Source organism: Pollachius pollachius (assembly GCF_949987615.1).
Source record: "Pollachius pollachius genome assembly, chromosome: 12".
NCBI classification, from domain to species: Eukaryota; Metazoa; Chordata; class Actinopteri; order Gadiformes; family Gadidae; genus Pollachius; species Pollachius pollachius.
Window position 1 is genome coordinate 16944742 of NC_136945.1, and position 15545 is coordinate 16960286.

General features: G+C 45.9%; 1 protein-coding gene across 2 annotated transcripts in view; it reads left to right on the forward strand.

Annotated features, from left to right (window-relative positions):
* Positions 1–999: 999 nt before the first annotated feature.
* The window catches only part of srgap3 (SLIT-ROBO Rho GTPase activating protein 3), a gene marked incomplete at its 3' end in the record, with an annotated part of 53374 nt that continues 38828 nt past the window's right edge, over positions 1000–15545 (forward strand). The window contains exons 1-2 of one of the 2 annotated variants that reach the window (XM_079748436.1): positions 1000–1471; positions 11808–12003. In XM_079748436.1, the coding sequence (XP_079604562.1) occupies positions 1408–1471; positions 11808–12003 (260 nt within the window). In that variant the 5' untranslated portion in view covers positions 1000–1407. Of the gene's footprint in view, positions 1472–11807; positions 12004–15197; positions 15326–15545 lie in introns of those variants that run through there. The other variant, XM_079748437.1, reaches the window with a different exon arrangement.

Below are 15545 nucleotides of genomic sequence, written 5' to 3' on the forward strand. Positions count from 1 at the left end.
CTAGTGAGTGTTCCCGACCAGACTTTTTTTGTGATGGCTCTAAAGCCTCCTCAGAACCAAAACCTCCTCACATAGATAAGCCATAATAATCAAGTCCCCCAAACTGACAGTGTCGTACCACATGCGTTTGCCATCTGAGTTGACTACAGGGAATCTTGTTTTTTTGGGACGGGACATGTCTTCATTTCAGGTTACGTTGATGAGCGAATGTAAGTCACCCAGCAGTTATTTTATCATAGCTGGAAATAAGGCCGCTTCAAATCATCCCTTGTTTGATTATGATTTGTTGACTGTTACTGTAATACAGATGTGCAAATACAATAGATATTGGTATTGTTTTGTTTATTTATTTGTTTGCTAGGGAATTCAAGGCTATTAGAGTAGCCTACTTATACACATTTGTCCTTAGAATATCAATATGAACTCTGTTCTCTGTTCTGTGGAGAAGCTTGGGCTTCAGTACACAGCATATTTAGATTGATTATTTCCAATAACACAATGTACATTCAGCAATTCAATCTCACAAATGGTATACATAAGGTAAGCCTATATGTATAAAAACATTATCACACACACACACACACACACACACACACACACACACACACACACACACACACACACACACACACACACACACACACACACACACACACGAGCATGACAATAGACCCGGATGGGGGAAATGTCATCCTTCAGGCTATTTACTAACCCCATGGAAGACAAATGGTCTGACATAGGCGGTGTGGGCAAATTATCACGCTAATCGCCCTTGCGCGTGCACACGTGTTTGAGTGCGTGAGTGTCTATCCGCGCGCTCGCTCGTGTGGCTTTGAGGGAGGGGAGTGGGTGCCAATGTGGTTTGACAATGGGAGGAGAGTCACGTGACTTTCGTTTCAATTCCTCTTTCTCTGCAGCGCAATTTTTTAGAATACCGTCCACTGTGTGTGCATTGCAAGTCTTGGTACGCGCGCGTCAGTTTCGCAAGATCAGCTTATTCATTCACGTGGAAGGGATGACTACTACGAGGATGGCTATGTTAAAGCGTCACATTCCAATGATGGCTGTTTTATAATTTTAACTTTGGTCGCCTTTTATCTTTTTTTTCCGCTGCTGCTCGTTGTAGGCACAGGCGCGGTTTCTTTGAAAGGACATACAAGCAGAGCAGAGGAGAACGTGCACTGAATTGTTCAGCATTGTGTATCGCGTTAGTGTTGTTTCTCCATAGATCTCTGACAACACACACACACACACACACACACGGTGTGCAAAGGTACCGCTACTAGAACGGGATTGTTCGGGTTGCACTGACAGAGAAAGGTTCAGGAAAGGGAGCGTTACCAGGACCCTCGTCGAGTACTACGTCGAGTCCCCGATTTGGGGTCTCTCCCTCCACCCGAGAAGAAAATGTCATCTACGAAATTCAAGAAAGATAAGGAGATCATCGCTGACTATGAGACCCAAGTCAAAGGTGGGTTATGCATTTTCTTTCTCTTCTGTTGTCCCCACAATGCATTGTTCCCCCGGAGACTGTCCATGGGTTCTCTCGGACAAGGCACGTTTGTTTTCATCTTCCCTCGAAATCCTGAGATGGGGCTTCTAACAAATGAGTGCAATCCACATGCAGGCTGCACATATGGGCTATTGTCATTGATAAAGACACAGCCGTCTCCGAAAAATGATATTCAGATGACACACTCTGTGCCTTACACTTCAGAACAACCCAGCACCCAGCTCTGCCCTGCAACTCAATGTCCTTCTCGCCATGGTCTGAACACAATCCTTTCTTATAGGAACACTGAAAGGCTGCGTTAGATCCGTATACTATTATGCATGGGCCTATTCCATTTTGATTGGAGTCGGACTCATCATCATTGGCCCTACTAACCCAGGAAGGGATCGTAAGGACCAGGCCTTGTCGTTGCGATGGAGAGGGTGAGGAAGGATCATCTGCTAGATGTCTAATTCCTGCTACCTAGCTTATTCAGTCTACTATTACTCTTGGTGTGATTTAAGATATGACCAAAATGACGCTCAGGTTGGTTAGACAACATATTTGGCATTAATGCTATGATTTATTGGCTTTTTTTTGGTTTGGGTCATTATCTGTAAGTCAACAGACATTACTTGACTTGGGGATTGAAGTGTTATTGGATTGCTGCCTCTTTGGCAATGCATAATCACAGAGTGAACAAAATATAATTTGTCCTGCAGCATCCAGCCTCCTGCAACGTTGGTGGGTTTTCCAGACAGTTTAGCCTAAAGCTTTCCTTTTTTTGGTTCCTGCTCTCACTAATATGGGCCATAGGTTCTGTAGGACTGCAATAGAGAGATGGACAAGATATGTAACGCGGCCTCACTCTGTAGCCACCCTGACAGCTCCCGTCATCAGGGTCAACGCTAAACGCATGACACGATGTAGGCCAGCCATCCAGCATCCACGTGAATTAGCAATGAGACAGAGAGTGGGTCTAGGGGCCAGGAGCTCCGACCAAGGCAAGGGAACAATATAGAGCCGGGCAGCAGATCTTCCTCCGAGTGGGGCTGGGGTTCGTTCACTATCAAAGCTCAGCCCCAACACCGACACCTCCACCATCGCTACTACTACCACCCCTTATTCGCACCACCACTACCAACAACTCCATCCATTCCCACCTCCGCTACCACCACCACCACCACCTTCACCCCCAGCCCACCAGCACCAGCGCCTCAATCACTACTAACACCACCCAAACCCTAAACCCCACCATAACCACCACCGACCTCCATTATTCCCACCACTGATATCACCACCCAAACCCCCACCGCCACCACACCATTTACATTTACATTTAGGGCATTTAGCCGACGCTTTTATCCACAGCGACTTAGCGATCGACAAAGCGATCCACCACCCCCCCAACCCACACCATAACCACCACCAGCCCCCCATTCCCCCACCATAACCACCACCAGCCCCCCATTCCCACCATCACCCCCAGCTTCACCCACACCACCACCACCACCGTTTCCCCTTCTATTAGGACCACTTTCCCTTCTTGGTGAGTGAGCTCACTGACTGTTCGGCTCCGGTGGCTTTGCCAGAGGCACCCCTCCCCCCTTCTCCAGCCCCATGAGTCATGTAGCAGACCCCTGTGGGAGACCTGGGAGGCACAGAGGACCCTATGTCCGCACGGTCAGAATAGGGTTCCAGCATTGATCGACTCCACCTCGGAGACACCTCTCCTCCCCCCCTCCGGAGGGGGGGATCGACTCCACCTCGGAGACACCTCTCCTCCCCCCCTCCGGAGGGGGGGAGGAGAGGTGTCTCCGAGGTGGAGTCGATCAATGCTGGAACCCTATTCTGACCCCTCCGAAATAGGGTTCCAGATCCCTCTGATGTGTGAGGGATCTTCCCGGAGCCCTGCCTCTCTTAACGCTAAGCCACCCCCCCCCACCCCCCATGCCCCGCCCGGGGGCCTGGCGACGGACCGCTCCACGCCACACTGGTCAGTCTGTAGTCCGTGGCGTGACACGTGCTTATTAATACAACGGGCCATTTGATGAGCACAAAAGGGGAAGTGGATCTCAGAGTTGAGATCCTGCGTTGTCTCTCTCTCCACCACAACAAGTCACCAGTGTGTGACTTGTCTTTTCTTTATGGTTCTTCTCTGCCACGGCGATGACCGTTCGGCGTGGAACTGAGATGACTGGGCGCGAGGAGGGTGGGGAAGGGTGTGTGTGTGTGTGTGTGTGTGTGTGTGTGTGTGTGTGTGTGTGTGTGTGTGTGTGTGTAGTGTGGGGGGGGGGGGGGTGCTCTCTATGAACAACGACTAGTGTCTTGAGTTCAGCCCCAGTGATGACGGAAGAATGGGACTCGGTAGGGAAATTGCACCTGCCTCGTCGTGAGTTATTGTGTTTTGGGGAGCGTGTGTGTGTCTGCATGGAGAGGAGAGGGCTAACACAAAAAAAATGACTCCCTCGTTGATTGCAGCCCGACCAGGCTGAATAGTCACTTTATTACGTATGAACCCTAATTGATCGGTCTGCACAAAGTGATCAGCCTGTGATTGGAGTCGGTTTGGCCCTTGTTGTGTATAACAGGATGTAGTTGTGGAAGCAGCATCTCGAAGAAGCTGTGGTGGAGGGCCTCACATTGGAATTCAACTTGATTGACCCGCTGCTACAACAAAGAACATCATAACCGTATAGCCGTAATCCTGTCTTGCTGTGAAAAAGTAAACTCATAACTTCTGTTTAGAAATATATATTAGGATTATTTTTCTTTAATACAGCTGAATGTGCCCGTAACCCTAGTTTGTGTTCTTTACACCAGTTTTGGCCTCTGAAGAACAGTGCATGTCTCTGCAGGCTGTATGTCTGTGGACCCCACCGACCTGAGAGAGATTAAGTGAGGAGTAGGCGTAGTGAGGACCTCTTTGTGGTTTTTGTAGGTGGCATTCTAGCTTTTCCTGTTCAAACATTAACCCCTACTTTCATAAACACATGACCTGATCTAAGGTGCATCTATTGGTATATAGGTGTTATCATTAGTCTATAACAATATAATCACAATATACTTGGTGTTGAATTCAGACTAATTTGCTCAATGTACAGGGAGTTAGGATGCACACACACACATACACACACATACACACACACACACACACACACACACACACACACACACACACACACACACACGAATAATAAGGAATAATAATAAGAAAATCAAAGGCGTTTTACAAACATTTGGCACATGGGAGGTCACACACGCACAGAAGTAGACATGAGTGGCCATTGGAGACGGCGTTGAAATACGCTCGATGCCAGAGGAGATACTTGCTCTAATTGTCTCCACTGCGGGCCACAAACAGAGCTAATCTCATCAAAGAGGTTAATGCTGGTGATTATTATTCAGAGAGGTGTTTGTCATTAAACCATTGCCAGGCTGGTGGTTGGGTACGTAGTCCTTATTGAAAGTAACAAATAAGAAATATCGCTCTAAACATGAAACAAACAGACAAGCCCTCCACACAAAGGTTAGATTTGACATATTTACCCGCAGCATATAATCACAAACACCTAGAAAGTTAAAGCGAGCGAAAAACAAGATGTGTCACTGATTACCCGTGCTGAAAGGACAGCTTGAATACATTCAGTATGCAGCCCCCATGGCGAACAACACACACAAACATCCACACAGACATACACACATGTCTGCACACTTGTGATCACACTGATCTCAAGTGAAAGACCAGTTTTTACACCTTTGGGTTTCATGTATTCATGTTTGTGTTGCTTGCTCTGGTGGGAGGAGGTGTTCTGTGTCATTCTTACATCATGGTTTATTTGAAGTGTGAATTTAAACAATATTATTTTGGTAATGAGGGGAAACGGAGAGCGAAAACAAAACCTGCCTCTTCTAACAAGGAATCAGGGCATGGATATGAAGAATTCAATGCAATGTTCAGCAGCAAGGTTTTCCCCAATGTGTTTTGATCAGGTTGTTGTCATTGTTAATTCATCGATAAACATGAACTCGTTATGACGTTGAAATGGGGAAAAGGGACCCGGGGAATTGCTGATTTGTCCTTTGGCGCTTTCAGATGTGAGGACATGCGAGTGGATGTGATTGGTGATCTGGTTCTTTGCCGCAAATAGACTTTGAATGGCTTTTCCAGCTTGATTAAACAAGCAGGAGAATAATGGGAGAGGGTTTCTATGTTTAGCCGCTGCAGGCTAACTAAAACCAGACAGATGCGTGCATTATGGAGACATAGTCTGCTCACGTGATTAGGCTAGGTTTTAGTTTTAAGCTCATGATTATTCTTTTGAAGATGAGTTTTATTGTATTCTTGGTGAAAAATGATATGAGTGGTATGAGTATGAATAAGATGCATCTTTATTGTCTCCTAAGTTGAACATTTTATGATTATCATCATCAAATCAAATCAGTCAAGAATAACCTTTGATTATAATTGCGTTAAGTTAGAATTAAAATAGAATGACTAATACACATTTAACAGTGTGCTTAGAGCAGATGCTTAATATTATGAATCTGTCAGACCAAAAGAATAGCTCTTAATGTAAGGTTCTGTTTCATTCACTATCTCTTATTAGTACTTGATTTCTCTGTCAACCCCAATTCTCCCAAAGGAATCTTTGGTAAACATCATCTGTAATTAATTGTTGATAGTCCATCAACTCTGTAGCGGCCTTCCCAAAACAAATATAGACGGACACTAATGATGTCAAGTTTTCCTCTGGCTTAGTCCTCCAATTTCAGCTCCAGTTAGAGACACAGTTTACAGGCTCTCTTCATGACGTCTGTTTATATCTTGGCAGTTGTAACACTATGAAAAGAGGCAGACTCCACTTTGCTCCAACGCAACTGTTAAATTATTTTAAGATGTTCCAACTCTAAACACCGACCTAGACAAGGTTATGGCAGGAGGCCTTTTACTGGAGTCGTTCCTGCTTTAGTACTCCCATTCGGATAGATGTTTACTGGAAACCAAATCACTTCATCATTCCCGATGTGGATCCTCCCAGTTGATCTATAAATGCAGAGAATGGCCTTCATTTAGATTGGGTGTGAAACATTGCAGATTGTTTCTTCTTCCCGGTGCTCTGTGTCTTCATAAAACTCTGCCACCCCACAACAATGCCATCAATCTCTCGATGATGTGCAGCTGATGAATGTGCCAGCGGTAACAGCAGCCCTCCCTCCAACCATCATTCTCTCTGATGACACATCCTCCCTCGGTTTTACCTTACCGGCACGACGCTGAGGCACACCGCCTTCCCCGCCCTATACTCCACCACCGTCACCTCCACCGTGCTCAACAGCCCCTCCAGTCCCCTCCAATGAGCCAGTCCTTCAGGGACCGGTGCACGCCCATGTTGCCATGGTGACAACAGCACTGGAGGCTGCCGGCGGCGGCGGCGGCGGCAGGCACGACAGAGAGCGATTGCCTGGATACAGCACATGATGGACAGCCAGGCGGTGAGCCGGGGCGTGTTTCAGGGGCTAGCGACTTCCAGCCTGCTATAGTAGGGGCCTTGGCCTCCCCGAAGCACAAGAGTCATATAACATCTGGTTGACAAGATGATGATGATGGCACCGGGACTGAGGTGAAAATCAATGTGGGAGACAGGGCTCTGACGGTGGTGATGTGTGTTGTGCACGCTGCCTCTTCAGTCCCTCTCAGAAATAGTGGATTCTTTTTTTTTTCTACAAAAGACTGAATCGACATTTAAAGTGAAAAGTGAAGTTGAGTGGTATTACCTTGTGTCTGTGTGTTCTTGGGTTCTTTGCAAATCCCGCTAAAATCCTTCGTCAGACCTGTGTGGGTACCTAATGCATCATCATTTGACCTGACGATCGCTCGCTTTCTCAACCCACTGACCGAGCTACAGCGTTTATCGTGGGTCAGCCAGCGTCCGGCGTGTCGCCCGCTCAGCTTTACCTTGAACTTTACCTTGACATTACCAAGCATCAACTTCAATTTGAGAAAATGACAATTGACGCAACATTTGTACCTGAACTAGGCGGAGGAGGTGTTATTTTATTTTGACACCATCTTAGTTGCGACCCCCTCGATTGGAAGGCGATGGTCCGCCATTGGAAAGTGACGAGGTGTCCGCCTCGCCGACAGCTGCCAGCCTGCTTGGGGCGGCCATGAGCGGTCTACTGTTAAATTGATACCGCCGGCTTGTTTGTTTACCCCCTAAATGTTTGCTGCGTTGGACCGACGATGTGTGCATCGCGGAGAAAACAAAGAACAAGTGTGATTTGATGGAGACTAAAATGTGTGCTGAAAGTGCTAATAGATCAGTGCAGGCGCTGTCACTGTGATTCCTACATGGTATTGATCATCTTGAGGGGATTAACAGCAGGTGAGAGCAGGGTAGGATTAGTCCATCCACTTATCTTCCCGGAGACTGTGCGGAGAAACGGAGGGGGAATTGGGCTTGGCGAAAGGATTGCGTTTGTCTGACTATGATTGACAGTTTGAATGGTGTGGGCACTCATATCAAACAGACCGTTATAAGAAATAAGGTCTTGCCTTGGAGCGATTTGCCTGATGTGTGTTTGTTTGTGCGCATACATATGAGTCATCATTTTGAAATAGGTGTGGCCTGGGGATAGTATTTTCAGGGTGGCTTATGCCTTCCAGAATACACACACACATACAGAAACACAAACGCAGCTTGATATTTGAACAAAATGTTCAGTCAACAATTTTTTTTAAATTTTGGATCATTGTCCTTTTAACCTCACCTGCCTCACCGTCTATTCCGTCAGCCAGTCGGTTATTCCCCTGACCCTGGTCTGACTGATTGTAAATAATCTGACTGAGTGATTTACTCAGATTGAGTAACGATAGCTCTAGTCTGGCTGAGTAACTATAGCTCTACTCTGACTGAGTAACAATAGGTCTACTCTGACTGAGTAACTATAGCTCTACTCTGATTGAGTAACGATAGCTCTACTCTGGCTGAGTAACTATAGCTCTACTCTGACTGAGTAACCATGGCTCTACTCTGCCTGAGTAACGATGGATCTACTCTGACTGAGTAACGTTGGATCTACTCTGACTGACTAACCATGGCTCTACTCTGCCTGAGTAACGATGGATCTACTCTGACTGAATACGGATGGCTCACATCCGTCCTAATGAATGAGTCAGACGTTGCCTTGACCTCCTTTCACCTGAATTACCTGCAACGTCTCAGAGCAGCAGTCCTATATTGACATGCCACACCCATCAGCCCCCCATGTCTAGACATGCCTTCATGAACAGCACGATTTAATTTCTTACTGACTAATGAACATTTCTTTCATCTTATTGTCAGGCGTGTACAGGTTTGTATTGTACACGCCTCGTATACCTAAAAGCATCCTGGCCGCCAGATGAAGCTGCTCAGTCTGAGAGCGAACGGTCAAACTGAATGTCTTCCTTTCTGGAACGCATCCATTACTGTTCATCAGCTAATTGGGCGTGTCATGCTAAATCTTTAAGTAAACTGCAGATGAAGTAAATACACTGCAGAAAATACAAGTTGAGGCTTGGTCAGCATTCGGATACAATGATTATTAGCCCAAAGTCAGAAGTGTTCTCCTACTGGTGTTTGTTTCAGTGTGGTCCGCATGAGATACGATGAGCTGTAGATTTAAGGCTCACATATCTGCTGCCCCAGTCCCTTATTCTAATTACTCCTCATCATACCTTCTAGGGTTGTTAAGGACGCTTCATTATCATGATGATGAAATGTTTAATATGTGCTGCTATCTGCTTATTAATACCAAATTAAATGCACAATTTTAAATGTACAAATTTGTATTAACTGGCATAAGTAATAGATTTGTACATCATACATATGATAATGAAAGCTGGAACATCAGACTTTTAAAATCAAAACATTTCAAACATAAATATATTCATAAGATACACCCTGTGTTGGCAGAAAATAGTAGCAAAATTAAAAATAAAAAAATTTAGACCCAAGGAAGAACCAAAGCATGGAAGGGAATTATTACAAATTCATAGTTTCAATGAGAGAGAGAGAGAGAGAGAGAGAGAGAGAGAGAGAGAGAGAGAGAGAGAGAGAGAGAGAGAGAGAGAGAGAGAGAGAGAGAGAGAGAGAGAGAGAGAGAGAGAGAGAGAGAGACTGATTGACTTCTCACAAATGTGACCTATTTTTCCACAAATCGGTGAAATGCACTTCTGCAGGGATGTTGCTCTTCATTCCAGAGCAAAAGAGATCCATCTCATCAACAACACCGGACTTGGCATATGCCTCCCAGAAAACAACGCTTTCTGGAATGCCCCAAATTACTACGCTGTGCCTTAGCAAAGTGGCATCTCCCCATGGGCTCGTCCACGTTACGAGACCTTTGGTCGCAAGTTCCCCGCCAAATAAAGTATACTTAAACCCTGGGAGAGCGAGAGCGAGGAAGGCCCCCACCATGAAGGGCAGGGCTGGGACACAAGGGTTAACCGCACCGCCCACCAGGCCGGGGGGCGCGCAGCACCACATCACAGGGAGGAGAAAGGCTTCCCTGGGCTTCACCCTTTCAGTCTCCATGCCCAAACGACCGGCTTTTCCTGAGTACATGATTCAGGAGGCCTGGACGGATCCATGGGAAGGTCTCGGCTTACCCAATGCCACAGCGTGCAGCATGGAAACAAGGTCTGTTTCGCTACCGTGGTTGTGGCACGCAGTTGAATGGTGGATGTAAGCTGGCTGGAGTGTCACCTTTGTAGGCCCGGATGAGTGTAGACTTCTAAGCCACCGCTGTCGTGCTTTGAATATCTGAATTTGTTATTATTTGAGTTGTGTTTGGCACGGAAACCATTTGCGCAATTTGCAGTAGGAGTTTGCGATATACAGTGTTGGCTCGTCAGTGTTTCAGTGTTTTGTTTTCAAGTTGGATGTACACAATTTGATGATCCATGGTTGGGTCCTCAGATGAGCTCAGGAAATAACAATACAGAAGCCTAGATTCTGTCAGAAGTATTTATTGAGATCAGATCAAGGTTAAGTTTTTTCCAAAGGTTGTGTGCTTCTGTTTTATACTTCTGCCTAAAGGAAAAACAAAGAAATTGGGGAAATGATGTGTTGACTTGTTTAATGTAAAATAAACCATGTTACACATGGCACATAACAAGCTCCATCACATTGTTACATAATGAATGCCCATGAGGAAGAAGGGCTTTCATGCCAACGGTTAACCTGTTCATTTGCAGTGGCTTTATTTGATCAGTACTACTGAAGCAGCAGACTCAGATTTTGTGTTTTTGTTCTGCAAAACAGGCCATTCTTTGTTTCTGGACCAGTCTGTATCGCCACTGACGATAACACCACAAAGTGGAGTCAGGTGTCTGGTTCCCCATTGGCATTGTGGATCTGTAAACAGCCTCTTAGTGCCACGTTCCCCCCTCATCCAGTCGCAAAGTGTGGTTCCCCATTTCCATTCGGCCTGCAAGGAGGGGGGAAGAGAAAACGGCACAATGTAGAAACGGTTGATCATAAGTAGTAGAAATCTTTCTTTCAGGCAGAGCTGCATACTAACCAGGGTAGAAAGAAATATCTATGTAATGTATTTTGAGTGGTTCTGTTGGACAGTTGTATTCCATTGAAAAGTAATTAAGGCTTGAATATTAATGAGGTGCGGCCATAGAATACTGCAGGCTGCTATTTCAGTTCCGCCCTCAATGGCTTCATCAATGGTAAACCAATGGGTGATCCCACAGACACTACGTCCATATATACTGCAGTCTTTGGTAGAAAGTGACGTGGTTTAGATTGATCCAAAGTACTAGTCTGATGAGGGAATCAACTTGAGGGAAGGACTAGAGCTTGTATTGCATTAGGGCTTGTGCTTCACATGTTGAAAGAGACCAGACAATCCACATTTGTTTTTATAAGGTTTCAAGTAACAGAAGTCTGGCCCTTGAGCACATATCAATATCGCACCATTCCCAGCAGTAATGGTTCTAAGGGAAATGAAAGGGCCGGTGATTCGGTATTGACCTAGAGTTTAAGTCATACATCAATATAATAGCAACATTGTCAGATGAGACTTCTGGAATAACAGGAACATATGGGGAAACGCTGTAGGTCTTTTTTTATCCTTAACAAAACAAAACCTGAGTAGTATGGGTTGAATTCAGGGGTATTGATTACAACTTTCCCTTTCAGTTATGTCATTTATTTCCAATACCCAGAATCCTCGCGGGTCACTCACTCACCCTGCGCCACGATGTGACCAACGCACGCGTCATACCCCATCTGTGTGTGTGTGTGTCCTTCCTCAGAGATCCGGAACCAGCTGGTGGAGCAGTTCAAATGTCTGGAGCAGCAGTCGGACTCTCGCATCCAGTTGATGCAGGACCTGCAGGACTTCTTCCGCCGTAAGGCCGAGATCCAGCTGGAGTACTCCCGCAGCCTGGAGAAGCTGGCTGAGCGCTTCTCCTCCAAGATCCGCAGCTCCCGAGAACACCACCAGTTCAAGTCAGTTGGATTGTTTTGGCTGTGTGTGTGTGTGTGTTCTTCTGTGTGTGTGTGTGTGTATGCGTATGTTCTTCTGTGTGCGTGTGTGCTTCTGTGTGTGTGTATATGTGTGTTCTTACGTGTATGTGTGTGTTCTTCTGTGTGTGTGTGTGTGTGTGTGTGTGTGTGTGTTCTTCTGTATGTGTTTGTGTGTGTGTGTGTTCTTCTGTGTGTGTGTGTGTGTGTGTGTGTGTGTGCGTGCACGCGTCTGTCATTGTTTCGTAAACATAGCCAGTTATTTGCGTCATCTGCGCTCCTAAATCCTGCCCATGAATTATAATAATAGCTGTTTTCTTCTGTTTGGTGGAAGAAAGCTTTTGTTGAATGCGCTGTGCCCTCCTCTCGGTCTCTGCCTGTGTTCTTCCTCGCTGTGGTGAGGAAACAACAGCTTGTGAAGATCATGATTACCAGGCAGGTAATTGTGCTAAACACTGCTGATTCGCAGGTGGTATGCTGCAGATCCAAGTGTGTGCTGTACATCATAGCAGGGCTCTCTGCTCATCACTAGGCATCCTTTAATAAGCACCAGAATGCGGCAAGACTCCATTACATTAAAGGAGAACTTGTGTTTCTCATCCTGGACCATATTTCCAGATCATTTATGGCCCGATGCACTAATGCAGACAACAGTTTTTGAAATGCGTGCAACATTTACTGAAGATGTTTTAACCTTATTCCACAGGATCGGGCTGTAAAGTAAACCTTTGGGGAAATAGCGCCCAGTTACTAGTCCCTTAGACCTGAAAGGATCTGAAAATCAGCCAAGGTTGAAAAATCCAGCAGTTCTACCTCAAAATGATGTGCCAAGCTGTTAGTATTAATATGGAAATCGGTAGGGGATGTTTAAAAGCCAACTTGTTGTCAAATGATGATAAAGTGCTGAAGTAAACGGAACAGCCCCCCAAAGTCCAATATAGAGATGTGTGTCTTAAGGCATAGTATATATCATCAATTGTTCCATTCCCTTTAAAATTGCAAAAACTACGTTGGTGTATATGTTAGACTGTTCTTCTCATCACAATAGATGTTGTCTGAAAAAAATTGTATTCTGACAACTGTACACCTGCATCATATATTGCTGATAACTAGCTCACAAACATTGGATTGTGTCTGTAAACGTAGACGTGATCATCGTCAAGGTAACGGCAGACACAGATGGCCTTTTCATTCCTTAATGTGTTTATTGGCTATCGCTGTTCATTACTGATGAGGCATTTAAGGCTTTGGAAGAGACGGATTCATAATATCCATTGATGGAGTTGAATGGATAGTTATTGTGTTACTGTCAAATGATTTGCCTTCACATGGTCGAAACCATTAAGACACAGCTCATGTAATATTGATAGAAAATATTGCCTGTCTGGAATTCTTAAGAGCAGAGCATGGGGTTCAGGTTAACCCTGTGTGTGTGTGTGTGTGTGTGTGTGTGTGTGTGTGTGTGTGTGTGTGTGTGTGTGTGTGTGTGTGTGTGTGTGTGTGTGTGTGTGTGTGCGTGTGTGTGTGTTTTTCTCTGTTGCTTTGTGTGTGTGTGTTTGTTCCTGTGTATGTGTTGCTGTTATACAGCTGTTTTTGTTCTGTGTTCACATACGCGTCTCTTTGAGGAAAGTGGGATGAACGCTAACAGAGAACACTATCATCTATCCCATGAATTCATGTTCTGCTATTCTTTCTTCCCGTTTCCGATGTTTTGAGACGCTCTACATTGAGCCTCGCACAATGTTTCTGTTCCAAATATGTCAGCGCACAGTAATTACTGTAGCTTGCCTACTCTGACAGACAATTTCAACTCATTTAGGCTTAGCAGCGCACACCAGCCACCCGCCTGTAGTTTGGATTTGTGGTCCCATATGCCGCTTTTTCCTTTAAGCGACGCAACCTTTTCACCAAAATTGTCATTTCTCTCTTTGTTTCAAACGGCCCGCAGTGGAGCGTATTTGAAGCTTTGCTTTTAAGCTTAGGGAAACACATTAAAACAGCCAAAGCTGGAGGCCCTGGCGCTGTCCCTGTGTCCCCCGCGTGCCCTCAGCGTTTTGATTCAGCGTTTGGAGTTTCTCTGCCCTTTCTTTGGCTGTGGCGTTGATAAGCAGCGGCCAGCACGCCGCGTGCTGGGGGATTACGGCCCATCCCCTCGGCCCCCGGTCTGCTCTGATGTATTCGCTCTCCCCTCCTTGGTCTTCCTTCTAATGCCGTCGCGATTCCCATTTAGACTCCGACAGTGGCATTAAACACAACCGCGACCCAACGAAAGCACCACTGTAAACAGCATTTAGCCTTGCTGAGGGCCTCCACATAATGGATACATCTGATGTTCTGTTTACCCTCGCATCCTTGTAGGCCCCCTTCCGAAACAACTACAATGCGATTATCAAGGCCATGATTCCTCTTAAAACTGTTTAGGAGAATGTTTAGCGTCAACATATCTATGGTTTGAGAAGCCATTATCTTTGTTTGCCTCGGCAGCTTTTCTCGTTCTTTATTTCTTTCTTTGGAAAAATCTCATATGCACGTTTATATGTGGCTGTGTATTTGATACAGCAGATAATCTGAAAAATGTAATAATGCTCCTAAAAACAGGAAAACCGACTGTGCCCTTGTCTCTGCCTTTTCCATCCCTTTATCATCTCCCGTTTCTCCTTCTCACCTCCCCTCCCCCCCCCAGCTCTCTGGAGGCTCGTGGCTTATAGCTCGTCCCCTGCATGTTAACGATAGCCTGTGTGCACAGGGCGCGAGGAAAACACAAACAGCCCTTTTGAAGATCCACTGACTCACTGGCCATTGGCCCTGCCCTCTGGAGACGTACTGTATAGCGAGGCAAGGAGCCTGTACTGTTCTGTGTGTGTATGTATATATATATATATGTATTCAGACAGACAGATATATATATGTACAACTATAGACTAGGAGGTGGCCACGCCTCTTTCCAAACAAACTAAGACTTATAGGCGCTGTAAACAATATTTATTCTCTACATTCTGACAGCCATCCCTGAAATAGATTGTTTGGTCGGTAACACGGACCAAACATCCCTTCGCTCTGCAGTAAACACAAAACCAAGGTTCTGGGATACCGCTCCCACTTACTCCAATCACGAGACAGAATTCGACAAAGAGGTGGTCCTTACCAAGATTTCAGTGCTCAATGCCACCGGCGAAACAGGCGAAGCGACTGATGACCGTGCCCCCAGGAACGACCTACACCCCCCAAAACAAGCCGAGCCCAAAACAAAGTGCTGCAGAAGAGAAAACTGAAAAGACAGGAGCCCTGCAAGACCCGCCCATTGATGGTGAGCTGGGGAGGAGGAAGGGGAGGCCTTACTGTAAACGCATACAGGAAGTTAGCCAAAACGGACTGGACGTTTGAGAATAGAACATTAGCCCTAGCTTAGACTCCCAGAGATGCTCCCTGTACGCAGAGCTAATTACCAGCTGCTCAGTGTCCGGAGGGTGGGGGGGATAAGGCTGCCAGTGGCGGGGGGGGGGTTGTCTCACTCTGGCAAATAGTGT